Below are 21,782 nucleotides of genomic sequence, written 5' to 3'. Positions count from 1 at the left end.
AAAATGTTAAGGGCAGCCAGAGAGAAAGGTGGGGTTACCCACAAAGGGAAGCCCATCAGACTAACAGCGGATCTCTCTGCAGAAACTCTACAAGCCAGAAGAGAGTGGGGGCCAATATTCAACATTCTTAATGAAAAGAATTTTCAACCCAGAATTTCATATCCAGCCAAACTAAGCTTCATAAGTGAAGGAGAAATAAAATCCTCAAATGCTGAGAGATTTTGTCACCACCAGGCCTGCCTTAAGAGACCTCCTGAAGAAAGCACTAAACATGGAAAGGAACAACCGGTACCAGCCACTGCAAAAACATGCCAAATTGTAAAGACCATTGATGCTAGGAAGAAACTGCATCAACTAACGAGCAAAATAACCAGCAAATATCATAATGACAGGATCAAATTCACACATAACAATATTAACCTTAAATGAAAATGGGCTAAATGCCCCAGTTAAAAGACACAGACTGGCAAATTTGATAAAGAGTCAAGACCCATCAGTGTGGTGTATTCAGGAGACCCATCTCACGTGCAGAGACACACAGAAGCTCAAAATAAAGGGATGGAGGAAGATCTACCAAGCAAATGGAAAGCAAAAAAAGGCAGAGGTTGCAATCCTAGTCCCTGATAAAACAGACTTTAAACTATCAAAGATCAAAAGAGACAAGGCCATTAACGATGGTAAATGAATCAATTCAACAAGAAGAGCTAACTATGCTAAATATATATGCACCCAGATTCATAAAGCAAGTCCTTAGAGACCTACAAAGAGACTTAGACTCCCACACAATAATAATGGGAGACTTTAACACCCCACTGTCAAGATTAGACACATCAACGAGACAGAAGGTTAGCAAGGATATCCAGAACTTGAACTCAGCTTTGGACCAAGCAGACCTAATAGACATCTACAGAATTCTCCACCCCAAATCAATAGAATATACATTCTTCTCAGCACCACATTGCACTTATTCCAAAATTGACCACGTAGTTGGAAGTAAAGCACTCCTCAGCAAATGTAAAAGGACAGAAGTCAAAACAAATTGTCTCTCAGACCACAGTGCAATCAAATTAGAACTCAGGATTTAAAAACTCACTCAAAACCACACAACTACATGGAAACTGAACAACCTGCTCCTGAATGACTACTGGGTAAGTAATGAAATGAAGGCAGAAATAAAGATGTTCTTTGAAACCAAAGAGAACAAAGACACAACGTACCAGAATATCTGGGACACATTTAAAGTAGTGTGTAGAGGGATATTTATAGCACTCAGTGCCCACAAGAGAAAGCAGGAAATATCTAAAATCGACACCCTAACATCCCAATTAAAAGAAATAGAGAAGCAAGAGCAAACAAATTCAAAAGCTAGCAGAAGGCAAGAATAACTGAGATCAGAGCAGAACTAAAGGAGATAGAGACACAAAAAACCCTTCAAAAAGTCAATGAATTCAGGAACTGGTTTTTTGAAAAGAGCAACAAAATAGATAGAACGCTAGCAAGACTAAGAAAGAAGAAAAGAAAGAAGAATCAAATAGACGCAATAAAAAATGATAAAGGGGATATCACCACCAATCCTACGGAAATACAAACTACTATCAGAGAATACTCTAAACACCTCTATGCAAATAACTAGAAAATCTAGAAGAAATAGATAAATTCCTGGACCCATACACCCTCCCAAGACTAAACCAGGAAGAAGTTGAATCCCTGAATAGACCAACAACAGGCTCTGAAATTGAGGCAATAATTAATAGCTTGCCAACCAAAAAAAGTCCAGGACCAGATGGATTCAGAGCTGAATTCTACCAGAGGTACAAAGAGGAGATGGTACCACTTCTTCTGAAACTATTCCAATCAATAGACAAAGAGGAAATTCTCCCTAACTCATTTTATGAGGCCAGCATCATCCTGATACCAAAGCCTGGCAGAGACTCAACAAAAAAAGAGAATTTTAGACCAATATCCCCGATGAACATCGATGTGAAAATCCTCAATAACATACTGGCAAACAGAATCCAACAGCATATCAAAAAGCTTATCCACCAAGATCAAGTTGGCTTCATCCCTGTGATGTAAGGCTGGTTCAACATACGCAGATCAATAAATGTAATCCATCACATAAACAGAACCAAAGACAAAAACCACATTATTATCTCAATAGATGCAGAAAAGGCATTTGACAAAATTCAACAGCCCCTCATGCTAAAAACCTCTCAATAAACTAGGTATTGATGGAACGTATCTCAAAATAATAAGAACTATTTATGACAAACCCACAGCCAATATCATACTGAATGGGCAAACACTGGAAGCCTTCCCTTTGAAAACTGGCATAAGACAGGGATGCTCTCTCTCACCACTCCTATTCAACATAGTGTTGGAAGTTCTGGCTAGGGCAATCAGGCCAGAGAAAGAAATAAAGTGTATTCAATTAGGAAAAGAGGAAGTCAAATTGTCCATTTGCAGATGACATGATCGTATATTTAGAAAACCCCATCATCTCAGACCAAAATCTCCTTAAGCTGATAAGCAACTTCAGCAAAGTCTCAGGATACAAAATCAGTGTGCAAAAATCACAGGCATTCCTATACACCAATAACAGACAAACAGAGAGCCATATCATGAGTGAACTCCCATTCACAGTTGCTACAAAGAGAATAAAATACCTAGGAGTCCAACTTACAAGGGATGTGAAGGACCTCTTCAAGGAGAACTGCAAACCACTGCTCAACAAATAAAAGAGGACACAAACAAATAGAAGAACATTCCATGCTCATAGATAGGAAGAATCAATATCGTGAAAATGGCCATACTGCCCAAGGTAATTTATAGATTCAATGCCATCCCCATCAAGCTACCAATGACTTTCTTCACAGAATTGGAAAAAACTGAAGTTCATATAGAACCAAAAACAAGCCCACATTGCCAAGACAATCCTAAGCAAAAAGAACAAAGCTGGAGACATCATGCTACCTGACTTCAAACTATACTACAAGGCTGCAGTAACCAAAACAGCATGGTACTGGTACCAAAACCAAAATATAGACCAATGGAACAGAATAGAGCCCTCAGAAATAACACCACACATCTACAACCATATGATCTTTGACAAACCTGACAGAAACAAGAAATGGGGAAAGGATTCCCTATTTAATAAATGGTGCTGGGAAAACTGGCTAGCCATATGTAGAAAGCTGAAACTGGATCCCTTCCTTACACCTTATACAAAAATTAATTTAGGATGGATTAAAGACTTAAATGTTAGACCTAAAATCATAAAAACCCTAGATGAAAACCTAGGCAATCCCATTCAAGACATAGGCATGGGCAAAGACTTCACGACTAAAACACCAAAAGTAATGGCAATAAAAGCCAAAATAGACAAATGAGATCTAATTAAACTAAAGAGATTCTGCACAGCAAAAGAAACTACCATCAGAGTGAACAGGCAACCTACAGAATGGGAGAAAATTTTTGCAAACCAACCATCTGACAAAGGGCTAATATCCAGCATCCACAAAGAACTTAAACAAATTTACAAGAAAAAATCAAACAACCCCATCAAAAACTGGTTAAAGGATATGAACAGACACTTTTCAAAAGAAGACATTTAGGCAGCCAACAGACACATGAAAAAAATGTTCATCATCACTGGCCATCAGAGAAATGCAAATCAAAACCACAATGAGATACCATCTTATACCAGTTAGAATGATGATCATTAAAAAGTCAGGAAACAACAGGTGCTGGAGAGAATGTAGAGAAATAGGAACGCTTTTACACTGTTGATGGGACTGTAAACTAGTTCAACCATTGTGGAAGACAGTGTGGAGATTCCTCAAGGATCTAGAATTAGAAATACCATTTGACCCAGCCATCCCATTACTGGGTATATACCCAAAGGATTATAAATCATTCTACTATAAAGACACATGCACATGTATGTTTATTGCAGCACTATTCACAGTAGCAAAGACTTGGAACCAACCCAAATGTCCATCAATGATAGACTGGGTTAAGAAAATGTGGCACATGTACACCATGGAATACTATGCAGCCATAAAAAAGGATGAGTTCGTGTGCTTTGTAGGGACATGGATGAAGCTGGAAACCACCATTCTCAGCAAACTGTCACAAGGACAGAAAACCAAACACTGCATGTTCTCACTCATAGATGGGAATTGAACAAAGAGAACACTTGGACACAGGGCGGGGAACATCACACACCGGGGCCTGGCATGGTATGGGGGGATGGGGGAGGGATAGCATTAGGAGAAATACCGAATGTTAAATGACAAGTTAATGGGTGCAGCATACCAATGTGGCACATGTATACATACGTAACAAACCTACACGTTGTGCACGTGTATCCTGGAACTTAAAGTATAATAAAATTCAAACAAACAAAAAAACTTGACAAATGAGGTTCCAAAGGAAATTTTGGAAAACTTGCCAAATAAGTCTCATGTAAGGTTTTAGGTAAGACATTGATTTTTATGAGTGGATTTGTTCTCTTTTTTGGGGGTGGGGTACAGAATCTCACTCTGTTGCCCAGGCTGGAATGTAATGGTGCGATCTCGGCTCACTGCAACCTTCACTTCCTGGGTTCAAGCAATTCTCCTCCACTAGCTTCCCAAGTAGCTGGGATTATAGGTGCACACCACCACGCCTGGCTAATTTTTTGTATTTTTAGTAGAGACTGTGTTTCACCATGTTGGCCAGGCTGGTCTTGAATTCCTGACCTCAGGTGATCCACCTGCCTTGGCCTCCCAAAGTGCTGAGATTACAGGCATAAGCCATCATGCCCGGCCATTTGTTGCTGTTTGTATAGCAAATTGAAGATACTTTCAAGTAGAAAGTCACTTTCTTACTAGACATGGTGGCACATACCTGTAGTCCCAGCCTCTCGGGAGGCTGAGGTGGGAGAAACGCTTGAGTCCAGGAATTGGAGACCAGCCTTGGCAACATAGTGGGACTCAATCTCAAAAGAGAAAGTCACTCTCTTTCAAAACTTTCAGGCTTTATTTCTGTCATTTCCCAAGATAATATTGCTCAGGAATGGTCTCTTCTCTTTTCCTCTACCCGTTCCTCCCTCTTTTTTTCCCCCTCTTTTTTGGGCTTTTCTGTGTAACATCAGGAGTGGACTAAACCTGAGCCCAGTGAGAGAAAAGCCACATGGAGAGAAGATGTGACAAATGGTCCAGACTAGCTATAAGGAGATGTCAGCTTTGTTTCTGGCTTAGCTCTGGCCCTATGGGGGCACCAACTTCTCACAGCATTTGATGAGTTCATGATCCTGCTGAGTTTTTTTAATCCACATGGGTACATGTGAGGAACACTTCTTACCCAAATTCTTAGTCTTAGCCCCTGCAGGGTATGGGGCTTGGGCTGGGTTTCTGTTACATTGATACCTGACCAGGGCCTCTAACTCCTGCCAAACCATCCTAGGAAGACACTGGGGAAACAGACCAGATAGCACAGATCTGGGGCCCATCTGGGAACTTGGAGGTCCACAGGGACCAAGGGGCTGACCAAAGGGGCCTTTAAAAACCTAAGAGCAATGTGATTGAGGCGTCATGCAGACCCGCTCCAACAGCAGAGTGGTATAAAAGTGTTATTTTATGTGCCAATCTTCAGTCAGATGAGGAAGAACATAACAGTCTAAGGGTTTTTTTCCCCCCTCCAGGCCCAAAGACGAAAGATGCAGACTTCAGAAAGCTTGTAGACAGGGACTTTTCAAAAATCTTAAATCAGTAGAAGCCTGGCTTTTGTACACACTGCTTTGGTGGCTGCTGCTTTTGTTGTTGTCATGACTGGAGGGGCACTTTGAGGGTTGGTCCAGGCTGGAGCTAGGAGGAACTCAATGAAAAGTAATGCAGAAGAGAGAGAGAGAGGTGTCTATATTACTTATTAAGACTCGAGGTTTCAGAGAGAAAGTAAAGATGTTTAAAGTTGGAACAGACTATTTTTTAGGATCACCTAAACATGTGTCGTTACATGGCCCTTTTTCTGTGGGTGAGTGGGGAAAATTCTGCCCATCTCAACTTAACATACGCTGTGGTCTGGAGAACTTTTCCTGCCTTATTGCATCTTGACAGCTTCCTGACTTCCCTTTAGGAACTAACTCCTAATGTAGATAGTCCAGGTTCTAGAGGAGCAAATATTGTCTCCCATGTCCAGAAAGTATTATTCCACCAACATCTGATTTTCCTTAGACTTTGACAGACTTTATCCCTGTGCCTCTTTTGCTGCAACTGAGTCCTGCCTTCTGGTCTCCTTTTGAATTGACCAGACCCTGCAGATTCTTCTGATCCTTCTCTGAGCTTCAACTGATGGTATAGAATGGGGCAGCCTAGAAAGGCTCTGTAGCCTTTGGAGAAAGGTAACAGTTGTTCTGCCAAACTCTTTTAGTGTCCTTGTCTTTCTCTTACAGGCAGCCAACTTTGAAGGGTGATGAAAAGCCTGTGGCCAGTGTTCGTCCTGTGCAGTCCACCCCCATCCCCATGATGCCCCGGCATGTCCCATTGGGAGGCAGTGTAAGCTCTGCCTCCAGCACAAATCCATCCATGAACTTTCCGATCAACTACTTGCAGCGTGCGGGAGTCCTTGTGCAGAAGGTGGTCACCACGACAGGTGGGAACTCCTGGGTTCTGTGGCAGAGCTGCTGTCCCTTTTAAAATTACTTTGTTCATTTAGGAAGTATCTATTAAACACCTTTTGTATTTCTGGTCTTACTATACTTGGCACTCTTGGTAAAAAATAGGGAATAGGGAAGACAACAGTCCCTGGTCTTGAGGAATTTGGATTCTAGTGAAATATCTTAAGAATAGCAACACATAACTGGGTTTTCTTGGGTTTGGTGGGTAAGATAGACTCTGAGCACTGCAGGAATTGTGGAAATGTCACTGGAATACAGGGTTGGTCTCAGGTTCTTATAGAGGTGTGAATATGCTGAGCCCTGCCTGATTGTAGAGCCATCTGGGTATAAAAGACAGCTGTCAACCTTTGTACATAATTAGAAGACCTGAATTGTCACTTGTGTCTACCTTTGCGAGTTTGATATAAATTGAGCATGGTGGGCCAATCAGCAGTGGTGGCAGGTAGCCAACCCATCCACTCCAGGAGCTGGTTCTGTGATTCAGTATGATTAGGAAGGAAAACATTTTGTGATCCTGTTTTTTATCTTGTTATTTAGCAATATTTATAATATATAAATTTATTTATTTATTTTTTTTTGGAGATGGAGTCTTGCTCTGTCGCTCAGGCTGGAGTGCACGATCTTGGCTCACTGCACTCCCAGGCTCAAGTGATTCTCCCACCTCAGCCTCCCGAGTTGCTGGGATTACAGGCGTGCGCCACTATGCCCGGTGAACTTTTTTGTATTTTAATAGAGATGGGGTTTCACCATGTTGCCCAGGCTGGTTTCGAACTCCTGAGCTCAGGCAATCCACCTGCCTTGGCCTCCCATAGTGCTGGGATTACAGGTGTGAGCCACTGCACCCAGCCAATATATAAATTTTAATGAAAATATCTTAAGTGATTTTTCTAAGTAAAAAATTTGAAACAAATGAGAAGAAAAAGAGAGCCCCTTATAATTCTATTATCTACTAATTCTCGAAAATACTGTTTCCCAGGTGTGGGGTAATGCCAGCAAGGAAGAAGATTAGGCCATTTTTGGAGCCTAAAGTGATGTGGTGCAGATACGTGCAAACAGTTTGGGGAAGAGGAAAAAAATACATAGAAACAACCATCTAAACTAAAACATTTTTCACACCAAAAACTATGAATTTCTAATTAAATCAAGGGAAATTGATTGCAACGATGACCAGCTCAGATTTCTGACAAGGTTCCTGTTTTCATAGTATTCTTTGTTTAGATAATTGTGAAAGATCCTGCTTGCTTCACCTTCCTTGGTTCTGGACCTCTGCCCCACTGAGAGGCTGTAGGGAAACCAATGAAGAACTGGGGTAGATGTGGGACTTTGCAATTTTTCCCCCCTCCTTCAGTCAGGCCCCGTGCAATCTAAATTTAAGATCTGTGTTTTTCCTAGATATTGTTATTCCTGGACTCAACAGCTCCACAGATGTACAGGCAAGAATTAACGCTGGTGAGAGTATCCACATCATCCGTGGGACAAAAGGTAAGAGCCTGACCAAGGACCTGTTCCCTGCCTTTGGTTGAGAGTGCTGGGCTGGGAAGAAGAATAAATACATATGACTTGAGCTAGACGGGTCATAGGAATCATCCCATTAGGATGTCACATTCAGGAACTGAATGAGAAAATAGCATTTGTAGGAGCTTAGGGGAGTTGGGTTGAGCCCATAGGATATTAGTCAGTGGTTTAAAAGAAGGAAATTAGGGTCCCTACATTTCTGTATCTTGCTGCCTGTTTTTTTTTTTTTTTTTTTTTTTTTGAGACGCAATCTCGCTGTGTCGCTAGGCCGGAGTGCAGTGGCGCGATCTCGGCTCACTGCAACCTCCACCTCCCAGGTTCAAGCAATTCTTCAGCCTCAGCCTCCCAAGTAGCTGGGAGTAGAGGCATGTGCCACCACGCCCAGCTAATTTTTGTCCTTTTTTTTTTTTTTTAAGTAGAGACGGGATTTCATTATGTTGGCCAGGATGGTCTCGATTTCTTGACCTCATGATCCGCCCACCTGGGCCTCCCAAAGTGCCGGGATTATAGGCGTGAGCCACCGTACCCGGCCCTTATTGTCATTTTTATGAGAATCTTGGGATGGGACAAGTAGACACAAGGAGACCAAAATTGGAGGGAAAGAGCAGTGGAATGGGTTATAAGCCTACATACATTTACCCACTTGCTTGGAGCAAGGTGGGGGGTCCCCGATAGGATATGTATTATGTGGATGAATTACACATGGGTTGCATGATAGAATTTTTGCATATGGTAATTTAAAAAGTCCACATCTGCCTCTGTCCTCCTTACAGAGGGATATGAGATTGGTGGAATAAAAAAGCTGGGCTAAACAGTGTTGAGACACAATCTAAGCCTGTTTTTTTCCCCTCTTTTCTGCACCCACGTCTTCTATCCAAGCCTGTTTTACATATTAGCCTTTAAATAAGTCCCATGATTGTGTGAGGCTCTTTGAGACTTTTTGTTCAGTAAGCAGATTTTTCCCTAGCTTCTATTGGGTTAGAGTACCTTTGAGGTTAGGGAAAAAGTGCCATGAAATACCCAGACTCACAGAAAACACCATTCCCAGCCTCCTTACTGGATTCTTCCTAGTCTAGAACCCAGCCCCCTTTACTGCTGTCTTCCTAGTTTATAGCTGGGGTCACCAAACTCTGTGCCCCATGGGCCAAATCTGGCCTGCTACCTGTTATAATATCTGCAAGATAAGAATGGGTTTTACATTGAAAATTTACATTTTCAATTGGTTGAAAAAAAATCAAAAGAGTAATATTTTATGATGTGAAATTATATGAATTTTACATTTCAGTGTCCATAAAGATTTATTGCAGTACAGTCATGCCAAGCTATTTTTGTGTTACAGCAGCAGAATTGAGGAGTTACAACAGAGACCTTATGGCTTATAAAGCTCTTACAAAAACCATCTGGCTCTTGTTTTTTTTTTTTTTTTTTTTGAGACAGAGTCTCGCTCTGTTGCCCAGGCTGGAGTGCAGTGGCGTGATCTCAGCTCACTGCGAGCTCCACCTCCCGGGTTCATGCCATTCTCCTGCCTCAGCCTCCTGAGTAGCTGGGACTACAGGCGCCCACCACCACGCCCGGCTAATTTTTTGTATTTTTAGTAGAGACGGGGTTTCACCGTGTTAGCCAGGATGGTCTTGATCTCCTGACCTTGTGATCCTCCCGCCTCAGCCTCCCAAAATGCTGGGATTACAGGTGTGAGCCACTGTGCCTGGCCCAAAAACTATCTGGCTCCTGTAAAAAAGTTTGCCAACTCCTGGCCTAAAGGCAGCACTGACATTCGAGGAGGTTGATCAAATGACATACGCAAGGCTGAAGAGAAGATAGATTAGTGCCTTGTGGGAATAGAATGCAGGTCTTTCTTGAATTATTCCTACTAGGGGAGACAGGATATTGAAGCAGTAAGGCTTCTTCCTCCCAGATCAAGAGGAGAACCTGGGCCAGAGTGCCTGGGAACATAGGATGCCAACTTACTCTCTTTTGTAGCACCTTATTTACTTCTTCATTGCATTGAACCCTTCCTGATATTTTCTGGTGTAAGTCTCTGTCAAGTCTCTGTCTCCCTCTCTAGAGACTAAGCTCCATGAGACAGGGCCTTTTTCTGCCTTGTGCATTCTAGTGTCTAGAACAATGCCTGGCAGATGGTAGTCATGTAATCAATGTTTGTGAAATAAATGAATAATTATGAGTCCATAGCTCAGTCACCCCACTCCTTATTTCAGGGGTCTTGGGAGATGGTATACCTAATTGTATAGCTATTTACAAGCCCATGGCGCATAGCCTGGAGTTTCCCAGGGTTGGCTGTATTGTATGTCTGCTTCTAACTGTCTTCTTCGTGTCTATTCCTAGGGACGTACATCCGTACCAGTGATGGACGGATCTTTGCTGTCCGGGCAACTGGCAAACCAAAGGTTCCTGAAGATGGTCGGATGGCTGCCTCAGGTGTGATGGCTTTTACTTTCCATTTTACTTTTCAAACAACATTTGTTTGCTTTGTTTTGGTTAGGTATTAACTTATTATGTGAATAGATAATATGTACATGGTTCACAGTTGAGAATGTACAAAAAGAGGTAAAGTGAAAAGTAAGTTTTTTTTTGTTTCTTTTTTGTTTGTTTGTTTGAGACAGGGTCTCGCTCTGTCGCCCAGGCTGGAGTGCAGTGGCTCGATCTTGGCTCACTGCAAGCTCTGCCTCCTGGGTTCATGCCATTCTCCTGCCTCAGCCTCCCGAGTAGCTGAGACTACAGGCACCTGCCACCATGCCCGGCTAATTTTTTTTTTATATTTTTAGTAGAGACGACGTTTCACCGTGTTAGCCAGGATGGTCTCGATCTCCTGACCTCATGATCCGCCCGCCTCAGCCTCCCAAAATGCTGGGATTACAGGCATGAGCCACCACGCCCAGCCTTTTTGTTTTTTTTTTGTTTGTTTTTTTTTTGAGACAGAGTCTCGCTCTGTTGCCCAGGCTGGAGTGCAATGGTGCAATCTCGGCTACTGCAACCTCTGCCTCCCAGGTTCAAGTGATTCTCCCGCCTTAGCCTCCTGAGTAGCTCAGATTACAGGAGCGTGCCACCACGCCCAGCTAACTTTTGTATTTTTAGTAGAGATGGGGTTTCACCATGTTGATCAGGCTGGTCTCGAACTCCTGACCTCAGGATCCGCCCACCTCGGCCTCCCACAGTGCTGAGATTACAGGTGTGAGCCACCATGCCAGGCCATAAGCTTTTCCTCCACCATGGTCGCAGCCATCCATTGCTCCTCCTTATTTTTATTTTATTTTTTTTTGAGACAGAGTCTCGTTCTGTCACCCAGGCTGGAGTGCAGTAGTGCAATCTCAGCTCACTGCAACCTCCGCCTCCCAGGTTCAAACGATTCTTCTGACTCAGCCTCCTGATTAGCTGATTAGCTGGGATTACAGGTGCGTGCCACCATACCCAGCTAATTTTTGCATTTTTTGTAGAGATGGGGTTTCACCATGTTGCCCAGGCTGGTCTCGAACTCCTGACCTCAAGTGACCCACTCACCTCGGTCTTCCAAAGTGCTGGTATTACAGGTGTGAGCCACCATGCCCAGCCAATTTTCTTTGTATTTTTAAAACAAATGCTAACATACCATAAAATACTATTTACTCCTTTTTTCACTCACCAGTAATAGTTTATTCCTTCTCATTTCTTCTAGATATGTCTTCTTGAAGGTTCGCACAGGATGAGCTATAACACAATGTATTAATTAGTTCCCTGTCAGCATACATTTTGATTATTTTACTCCACCATCACTGACAGTGCTTTTTCACAGAGGTGGTTATATCTATAGGATATGTTCCTTAAAGTGGGATTGCCAGGTCAAAGGGTGTGTGTGTGGCACATGAACAGTGTTAAGAACTCTTGCCAAGTTCCCCTCAGTGGGAGTGGTTCTCATTTATCCTCCCACGCCTGAGCTAGAATGCTAGAGGGCTAGAATGCTCTTGTTCCCTGCTTTGTTTTATGGAAATTTCAAATTTTTATACATACAGAAAAGTTGAAAAATAGCACCATGAGCACCCATATACCCTGCACCTAGATTTAATGATTGTTAGTTTTCATAAACCTTCTTCTTTCTCTCCCTCCCTTTCTATTATTTGAGTCATTCGTAAGTCAAAGATATCATGTCATGTTTTTCATCATGTCATTTTATCTCTAAGTACTTCAACATGCATCTGCTAAGATTAAAGATATTCTGTTCCTAGCCACAATATCATTATTACACTAAAGAAAGCTAACGATTCCATAAAATTACCTAGTATTCCAAAATTGAGATTTCCCATTTGTCCCAGTTGTCTTTCATAGCTATGGATTTTGTTTTGTTTTCAAATCAGAATGAACTGCTTTTTAGCTTGATTTTCCTCTTTCCCCCACATTGATCACTGACTGTCTCTTACTGCCAGAAAAAGTTTGACTAGTTTTAAGAATGATCTCTTAGTGTTTCATATCCCTTATCTCATAGGATTCATTTTGGTATAGTTTTACAGTTTGGGGAACTGGGGTGCAGAAAAGTTACATGCCTTGTCATAGATAGACTTATTTCTGGGATCAGAGAATTTCTTTCTTTGTAACTGGAAAAGGTTGACTGGGTGATGTTGTTCAGACATCAAACTATTAGAATTTTGGGGACTACAGGACAGGATTTTTTTTTAATAGAGTTTGCTGCTTTACCCTTCTTCTCTCCCTGGCCACTCTGGTTCTCAGTTAACTACATTTTGTCCCCAGGTTCCCAGGGACCTTCTTGCGAGTCCACAAGCAACGGCAGACACAGTGCCTCATCACCCAAAGCCCCCGACCCTGAGGGGCTGGCCAGGCCCGTCTCTCCTGACAGCCCAGAGATCATCAGTGAGCTTCAGCAGTATGCAGATGTGGCTGCTGCCCGGGAATCCCGTCAGAGCTCCCCAAGCACCAATGCCGCCCTGCCTGGCCCCCCGGCCCAACTTATGGACAGCAGTGCTGTTCCCGGGACAGCTCTCGGAACTGAGCCTCGACTAGGGGGTCATTGCCTCAATAGTTCCCTCTTGGTGACTGGCCAGCCCTGTGGTGACAGGCACCCAGTGCTGGACTTAAGGGGCCATAAGCGAAAGTTGGCCACACCACCTGCTGCCCAGGAGTCATCCCGCCGGCGGTCCAGGAAGGGTCATCTGCCAGCCCCCGTGCAGCCGTATGAACACGGGTATCCAGTCTCTGGCGGGTTTGCCATGCCACCCGTCTCCTTAAACCATAACCTCACCACCCCCTTCACCTCCCAGGCTGGGGAGAACTCCCTGTTTATGGGCAGTACCCCCTCCTACTACCAGCTGTCCAATTTGCTGGCAGATGCCCGCCTGGTGTTTCCAGTGACTACTGACCCTCTGGTGCCAGCAGGCCCCGTCAGTTCCTCTTCCACGGCTACCTCAGTCACTGCCAGCAACCCCTCCTTCATGCTCAACCCTTCTGTGCCAGGGATGCTACCCAGCTATTCACTCCCATTCTCACAGCCACTCCTGTCCGAGCCGAGGATGTTTGCGCCTTTTCCTTCTCCTGTCTTGCCCAGCAACCTTTCGCGGGGCATGTCTATCTATCCAGGCTACATGTCCCCACATGCAGGCTACCCAGCTGGTGGCCTCCTTCGGTCCCAGGTGCCTCCATTTGACTCTCATGAGGTTGCCGAGGTGGGGTTCAGCTCCAATGATGATGAGGATAAAGACGATGATGTGATAGAGGTCACTGGGAAATAGCTAGGGAGCCCCTTCCCACCTCACTTGGGGCCCCCAGCAGGTTGCCCACCAAGCTGGAAGGCAGTGATTTAGACTTTTTGAGACTAGGACACTTGGCAGGAGGGAAAAGAAAGAGGACAAAGGAGGGTGGTTGGCCAAAGTGGCAGAGCTCTGTTGCTGTTTAACAAAAGAGGCAAAAAAAAAAAAAAAAAAAAAAAAGTCCAACAGAGCAGCAATAGCGGGAAATCAGGGACCCAAAACAGGGATGGAGGGGCAGTGCAGCCTCTTTTCCTTCCTGCCTTGCTTATGCTGTCTGCTTGCTTGCTCGCCCATCTGAGTGTAGAAGCGCACATCCCATTTCTGTCTTTGGGAACATTCTTTCCCAAGAGAGCTGCCTTACTAGGTGACTTAGCTTGGCCTGGGGAGGGGAGTGAAGGGAGGGAGAATGAGTGAGAGAAGGAGGGTGGGTAGGGGGAGCAGACTGTGACCCCATGTGAAGTGGGGTCTTTTTAGGGGGTGGGAAGGAAGCTGACCAGGTATGTGTGTTTGTGAGTGTGTGTGTGTATGTTTATTTTGTATGTGTATGTATGGAACAGAGCAGGGGTGAAGGTGGGAGGGGAGGGAGGGAAGAACTAAGAGGGAAACTGAAAAATGAATTTATCTTTCTTTAAATGGAAGTCAGTTTGGTGGTTCATGGCACCTATTAGTATGAACATCAGGGTGAGCCCAGAAGAGCCATGGAAATCACGTTTCCTTCTGGATGGGTGAAGAGAAGGCCCAGCTAACTCAAGTCCCTGGTTTTCAGAGCCACATTTGTGTGAGAATTTGGGGAAATTCATGAGAGAAAATGGGCATTACCAATCTATGTCTCTTAACCCCAGTGGCTATCTCTGAGCAGCTGTCCCTTTCCAGCGTGGAAGGTTGTCTGTGTGCAGAGGCTGGGAGGGAGAAGCACTGCAGTACGTGAATGAAAGGTCACAGAGTTGTGGCTGGAAAATACATTTTTCACCAGGGTAGAACTGAGCCCCCCGCTGCCTATCCTGGTAGTCTTTCCTGTTCCTTTCCTTCCCCTTTAGAGAGCTCCATGTTAATTTATTTCTTATGGGCAATTATTTATTACTTGGAGTTTTCATGTGTCTTGTTTATTTGGGGGTGGGGGGAGGTTAGGGGTAAGGAGGGTAGGTGATAGAAAGGGAAGTTTTAAGATATCCCAGACCCTATAGCCACTGGTGAAAAACAATCCTGGATGGATGGTAAATTGACCAGGGAAAGAGTTAGGTTTGACCAAGGTTTGGATTAAACAACTATATTTTTGAGAGATGGCTTTTCAGGAAGATCAGGGAATCCTGAGACTGGATAGTTAGTGGAGGGTGGGACTCATTCCACAGAAATCGAAAGTTGTGATCATGGAGTTTGCAATTGGGAAGTAAGAGATCCCAGATTTGGAGCTATGTCCTCCTGGGATGACGTTAGAGGCTGGCTCTCTATGCTGAATAGTGAAGCTGTGGATAGGTGGTTGCTGGGTTGACGGACTTGATTTCTTGTTAGAAAATGTCTTCAGGTGGTCCATGTAGGCCTGGTGTCTGCTGCCTCCATCTTTGAAGGAACATGGAGGAGCCCTTTCTCTGTAGGAGCCCTAAGTCTGGATTTTATCTTAAAAGAACACGCCAGTCATTCTGGGTCTCCCCTTATTGCCATTGCCAGGGGAGGGTCGTCTAGTCCTTAAGCATAAACACTGGCTGTCTTCCTACTGGTGTCCCCACCCACTCTGTATCCCCCACCCCAAGACTTTGCCAGACAGTTCTTTATGATGAACAAACTTTGGCTTTAAAGCTTTATCACTTACCCATGGCTCCCTCCTTAATGGGCAAGTGCTGTACCTGCCTCTTCCAGCCCAGAAGGCAGCTTAGTCAGGTCATCCCAGTAGTAGCTCCTGCAGCTCTTCTGACCAGCCCATTTCCATCTTTGGAGGGCCTTAGCAGACTCTGGGGTATTATCCTCAGAGAAGACACAAGCAGATGATGGATGGGGTGCATGTGTATATGTGTGTTTGTCTGCTGTCCAATAACACCAAAAGTGGAACTTAAGAAGCTTTGTGTTTTCATAAGCACCCTGCCAGACACTTAACTCTTCTACTCATGGAAGCCTTAGATCTACAATTTAGCTATGCAAATTATTTTAATAATTTAAAAATAGCAGTTCCAACCAGTGCTTTCTCTTTCAGATGCATCCCAAGAATGGATGGTGAAGGGACTCAGTTGGAGTGGGCTCTCAGGTTGAGGCTGGTGCAGTAGGAGTGAGTTAGACTGAATCTCCAATTTATAGGACACACTCAGAACCTGGGTTACACTCATGCCTCTCAGGCCCTGGAGCACTGGGATCCCAGAAATGCGTGTGTGCACGTGTATGTCTGTGTGTGTGTGTTGTCGGGAGAAGGGGGTATTTCTGTGTTCACTTCTAGGAAATCACTGTACTAGCCTCCAAGAATCCGGAAACCTTCCCAGCCGGGAACTGAAACCATTCCCTGGAGGGATGGGCTTGGCTTTTGAAGTTGACAGAAAGTAAATGGGTATTCTGAGAGGCAGCACATGCCTACTGTCTATCCAGTGTTCCAGGGACTGGGTCTTGCTTCTACTCAGCAGAGGCCGTCATTCTGGGAGGCTGACCTGACTAGAGAAGGCTTTCTTTTATATGTGCAGTTTCTATTGTGTAGAGGGGTTGGGGCTGGAATCATGGGAAATTGGAGTGCTACCAGGTCCATGGTTTTTGCTTTTTTTTTTTTTTTTAAAGAACCTGAAAACACTTCTGACTTTTCCGCTGTCTCTTTATATGTGCTGGTAGGCAAATGTGCATGCACACCAAACATAAGCATGTTTGTGAGGGAAGCAGGAAGTATCTCAGAGCCTAAGAACCATGTTTTATAGTTTCTTTGATCATAAACACTTGGTGGTGTCTTCCACCCATTATCCAGGCCTGAGGGGGGCAGGGTGGCTGGTGATAAGAGGGAGGGCAGAAAATCAGGCCTAGGCATTTTCCCTTACCATTGCCTTCCATGGAATGTTTTCAAGGGCCTCTCAAGCCCCATTCATCTGGTTTAGCCAAGTTGTCAGCCTGGGGAACACAGTACTACTTAATGATTGAGGTTTACCATTTATAGTGATGCTTGATTTCCTTTTCTTAATGTATTTGTAGATAAAAATTGAACAGGGACAAAGTAGCTATTTAAGAAAGGAAGTGAACCATGTTGGGTCATATCATTTTCTTTAGATTGGATATCTATGAAGTCCACACCCCTTTGAATTATGCTTTTTAGGCATGTATCTCATCATCTCCTGATTTAAGGATAATTCTATCTGGTCCTTGGAGCTTTCTTCCCTAGGAATTAGTGTGTGGAGTCTCTATATGCTTGTGATTCACAACTAAATATGAAATTTCTCAATTCAGGAGCAGGAAGCAAAGTGCTGGGGTAAAGTTTTGCAGATTGGTTGAAACACTTAGCCAAACTTAAGTGGCCTGGGTAGGACCATCACTCCCAAAGTTGTCAGCAGAGAAGGGCCCTCTGTGTCAGTCTATTCAAACCTGGCATTGCTCTGAAATTGAGTCCTCATCCCATGGGGAAGGTCTTCTGGGGGCTTTACATTCCTTGTTACTAGTGTTCTGGATATTACCTTCTGCTTCCCACTTTTTTTTTTTTTTTTTTTTTTGAGACAGAGTCTTGCTCTGTCACCCAGGCTTGAGTGCAGTGGTGTGATCTTGGCTCCCTGCAACCTCCACTCCCGGGTTCAAGCGATCCTCCTGCCTCAGCCTCCCAAGTAGCTGGGATTACAGGTGCACACCACCACGCCCAGCTAATTTTTGTATTTTTTAGTAGAGATGGGGTTTCACCACGTTGGCCAGGCTGGCCTTGAACTCCTGACCTTAAGTGATCTGCCCGCCTTGGCCTCCCAAAGTGATGGGATTACAGGCGTGAGCCACTGCTCCTGGCCCCCACTTCCTTTTGATTTCTCAGAAGATCAGTCTTTCCCTTCTGAGCCATGGCCTTCTGTGCACCCAGCTCAGTGGCTCTTCACCCCCAAAACTAAGTGAAGTCATCCTTCCCCAAAAGGACCCCCGGGAGATGTTCTGACCCTCTGCTGACTACTCCTAGGAATCAGCACCTCAAGGACTGAGAATGCTGTGCTCTCCATTGGTCACCTTCAGACTCCGTTCCCTTGCTGCCAACTCTTCTCTTCTGCCCTGTGTATTCTGCTGTGATCCCTTTAACGGCTTTTCTGTGCTACTAGCTTGGCCCTAGGCCTTTTATGAATACCTGAGTCTTATAACGATGAACTTCTTGAGCAGGCAGTGTCCAACTTCTTTGCTCTTCAGGGACCTGAGTGTGCACCTTTCCCTTTTGCGGGTCTATTTGACATAGTAATCTAGTGTGTTGCGGAGGGATAGCCAAGCAGGCTGCAGTGTCTGCAATGCAGAGGGCTTGGGGAGGTTTGGGTACTCTCTGCTGCCACTACTGGGATGATATTCAGAAGAGAGAGGACCTCATACTGTGACTGGACCCAGGACCCTCCCTGGAAGAGAGCTCAGCCCAGCTGTGTGTGTGTTTGTGTGTGTGTGTGTGTGTGTGTGTGTGTGTGTGTGTGTGTGCTGTGCTCATGTGCACCTGGGTGTAAAATGACTGTTACCTGGTTGTGTTACTCAGGGTGGGCTGGGGACTCACCAGAAGAATCCCCCCCAGCCTGCCCAAGACAGGTTTTTCCCTTGTACCATCTTCAGAGAGGTCAGGGGAAGAGGGTCCAGGTGGGTTAAGGGGGGTCGCTATGGATAACCACTAAGACCAGACTGCTGCCAGGAGGAGTAGGGGATAATGAGGTGGCCCCAGGGTCCTGGCACCTGGCTTTGGTTTTCCGTCTTCTTTCCTCAGGACGCCCCTGAGGCCTGGGACCTGTGCCTGGCTTTGAGGAGCATCCGTGGCTGGGTGATCCAGCTGCTGGTGTGATCATGGGCTTCCCTCCTCTCAGCAGGGCAGGCGCTCCTGCCCCAGAGACTGGGCAACTGGCTGTTTCTATGACGTATTTATTTTTACTTGTGTTTCATGTCACTTTTTTAAAAAAAAGCAAACAGAACAATTGTAAGTCAGTATAACTGCCTATCAGTTTTCTTTATTTCTCTTTTTGTAAAATAAAATTTAAACTCAAGAAGGCAGTGTTGTTTGATCGAGGAATTGTCTGGATAGCTGTTTGGCTGGGTGGTGGTGAAAGGAATAGATCTTAGAACATAGTGGGCTCTGGGATAGCCCTTGGGTGGTGAGATAGGCAGGAACAGAAGGAAGACTGCTGGCAGGCTCTTTGTTGCAGTGGGGTTCGCTGGGCTTTTTCTGCTTTTGTTCACCTGAAGAAGGATGTATTACCAGGCTCCAGGGGAAACAGCAAGCTGACTTCAGAGTGGCTTGAAGCTAGCTGGTCCTCAGCCAAGGCAAGTGCTGCAGGGGCAGCACTGACTAGACAGTGAGTGGCTGGGGATTGGGCACAATGCCTTCAGAGGGTGGGAGATGGTGTGTCTGTGAGTGGCTGGTGGCAGCGAAAGCATTCTTATTGCATGTGTATTCTCTAATTGTCATCCGTGTTGGGGAATCTAGCCACTGGCCCACAGAGTTAACCAGAGCTTTGGAGTGTGAGAGGTGAGGGAAAGAAGGGACAGTCTACTCCAGCTTCCTGTTTAATTTCTTCAAGGCTCACCACCTTCTGAGAAGCAGGAGAAATGACCACGCAGACCCTGCAGGCAGAGGCTGTCAGTCTCTGAGCCCAGGCCATGGCTGCTCCTTGTGTCAAAGGAAATGCTTCCAAGTGTGTAGCCTGCCTGCCTGGGGCACCTAAGCTGAGGGTTTGACCATGTGCTTGATGTTCATAGGTAAAAGAACTGCTGCGACCTGCACTGGCCCAGCCCGGAGTGCCTGTGAGGGGCCACCTGGGGAAACAATTTTCTGGAAATTTACAAAGAAGGATAGAGAAAGAATCTCTGTAGTGATTCCTTGGACAGAGGAAGGCAAGAGGAGATGAAGGCCAAGTCTGGACTCATGATAGGGGAATCTGTGCTATTGGGAGATAAGATTGGGAGTGGAGGATGGTTGCAGTACATGGCTGGGCGAACAGGTTTCCTCAGACCTGTTACAAGGGGTTGGAATGAAGAAAGTGCCTTGCAGAGTAGGCTGCTGCCTCCTGGTGGCCAGCCGCTGCCTTGCAGGGATCCTGCCAAGCGACTTCACTTGGCACTGTTGGAAGCAGCCTGAGGTGAAGCTGGGCAGGCTGATGTCATGGCCTGCAGCCCCAGTCACCAGCGGACTCTCCTTCCACAAAAGAGGTGCTGAAGCTCCTGAGGCACATGTTCAACTCTGATGTGGGGCTCTAGAGTTCCCCAATCAGGCTAAGGGAAGTGAGCAGAGAGAACAAGATAAAGAATGGGCACTTCCTTATAATGGTTTCCTGGGAAAAGCTCACCACCTTCTGAGAAGCAGAAGAAACGACCACGCAGACCCTGCAGGCAGAGGCTGTCAGTCTCTGAACCCAGGCCATGGCTGCTCCTTGTGTCAAAAGAAATGCTTCCAAGTGTGTAGCCTGCCTGCCTGGGGCACCTAAGCTGAGGGTTTGACCATGTGCTTGATGTTCATAGGTAAAACAACTGCTGCGACCTGCACTGGCCCAGCCCGGAGTGCCTGTGAGGGGCCACCTGCCTGTTCTGCCAGTTTGCCTAGAGGGCTGGGAGAGGCTTGGCCCTGTGGATAAGGTTCAAACTCCCCTGCCTGCGGAAGGAAGAATATGAAGCAGAGGGAAAGGAAGCTGGGATTTTGACTGCCTCTGTGTGCCCAGCCTGCTCTTTGCTGGTGCAGTAGTGGGATCCACAAGGTGAACCACCCTGTGACTGCTGACTTTTCCCACCACCACCTTCGTGGTGTTCCCATCTGCTGGATCCCCTCCCAAACATCAGTCCTTGTCAGGATACCAAAGTAGCTCTTGGCCTCGCCGGTCTTGTAGCCAAGCTTATGAGCATAGTTGTCACCTTCCCTACCTCCCACCAAAAGTCCGGGATTTTCACGAGGGGAGCGTTTTATCTTTGGGCCCCTAGAAGAGTGCTTTGTAGTTTGTAGGTCCTCAGAAATTTGAGGTGAAGATTGAACCAATCATCAAGGAGCTTACACTTGACGTGGGAATCACGTAAGTTACCGCTAAACCACAAAGGTAGACCAGCCTCCCCCAGCCACAACCCGGGCACTGAGGGAGGAGCCTGGAAGAAGGGCATTCCCATGGAACGTGAACTCCAGGAAGGCAGAACCTTGGTTTTGTTCACTCCATCCCCAGCCCCTAGAACTGTCCTGGCAAGGAGTAATAATAAGTGTTGGATGGATGAATATACTCACGGAAGTGGGAATGGGTGGGTGGAGGCAGGAAGCAGATATTTGCGCTATGCAGAGGTTGGATCCACCAGTTTCTTCCGCGAGCCCAGACTGGGCTTCAGCTTCCTCACCTATGCCTTGCTTGGTTCCTAAGTCTGTTGCGAAGCCACAGTGAGAGAAAGTGGCAGGACTAAAGGTGGTACAAATGCCAGAGGCTGATACTGCTGTGCTGCACCTCCCTAGCCTGTACAAATTCTCCTCAGCCCCAGCTCCCTGGTCCCCAGCCTGGCCCTCTACTGCGGGTCACTGGGCTGCCTCCCGTACCCGAGCCTGGGCCAGGCTGTCATTGTGGTGCTCATGCCAATCCAGATGCCCTGGGGTGTTGCTAAATCAACCTCAGCAACCGCATAGTTTGTTGGAGGCGGGAAGGTACGCCGTGGGTTCCGCCGCAGCCAGCGCTGGGGCTGGGCACACGCCCGTTGCCATGGAGACGGGGCGGGGCAGGCCTCCGCCC

The 21,782-nt window shown here is 45.7% G+C and overlaps 2 protein-coding genes and 1 long non-coding RNA gene across 6 annotated transcripts in view; 2 read left to right on the top strand and 1 right to left on the bottom strand.

The window, feature by feature from the left end:
• Positions 1 to 19,076, top strand: part of RAD54L2 (RAD54 like 2) — a 130,404-nt gene extending 111,328 nt beyond the window's left edge. For all 4 annotated transcript variants that reach the window (XM_024244349.3, XM_063722085.1, XM_024244350.3 and 1 more), the window contains 4 exons: positions 6,434 to 6,633; positions 8,051 to 8,140; positions 10,517 to 10,609; positions 12,911 to 19,076. In XM_024244349.3, coding sequence (XP_024100117.2) covers positions 6,434 to 6,633; positions 8,051 to 8,140; positions 10,517 to 10,609; positions 12,911 to 13,905 — 1,378 coding nt within the window. In that variant the 3' untranslated portion in view covers positions 13,906 to 19,076. The remainder of the gene's footprint in view (positions 1 to 6,433; positions 6,634 to 8,050; positions 8,141 to 10,516; positions 10,610 to 12,910) is intronic.
• On the bottom strand, positions 16,648 to 21,774 carry LOC129058246 (uncharacterized). The gene is made up of 2 exons (XR_008523276.2): positions 21,293 to 21,774; positions 16,648 to 20,301 (listed from the first exon to the last, which is right to left on the bottom strand). It is a non-coding gene; the product is annotated as an uncharacterized LOC129058246 (long non-coding RNA).
• Positions 21,073 to 21,782, top strand: part of TEX264 (testis expressed 264, ER-phagy receptor) — a 33,800-nt gene continuing 33,090 nt past the window's right edge. Inside the window, exon 1 of the mRNA XM_054550664.2 lies at positions 21,073 to 21,089. The gene's annotated coding sequence lies outside the window, so the exon portion shown is untranslated. The remainder of the gene's footprint in view (positions 21,090 to 21,782) is intronic.

This window comes from Pongo abelii, chromosome 2 (genome assembly GCF_028885655.2).
Source record: "Pongo abelii isolate AG06213 chromosome 2, NHGRI_mPonAbe1-v2.0_pri, whole genome shotgun sequence".
NCBI lineage: Eukaryota > Metazoa > Chordata > Mammalia > Primates > Hominidae > Pongo > Pongo abelii.
This window is presented reverse-complemented; position numbering and strand designations above follow the sequence as displayed.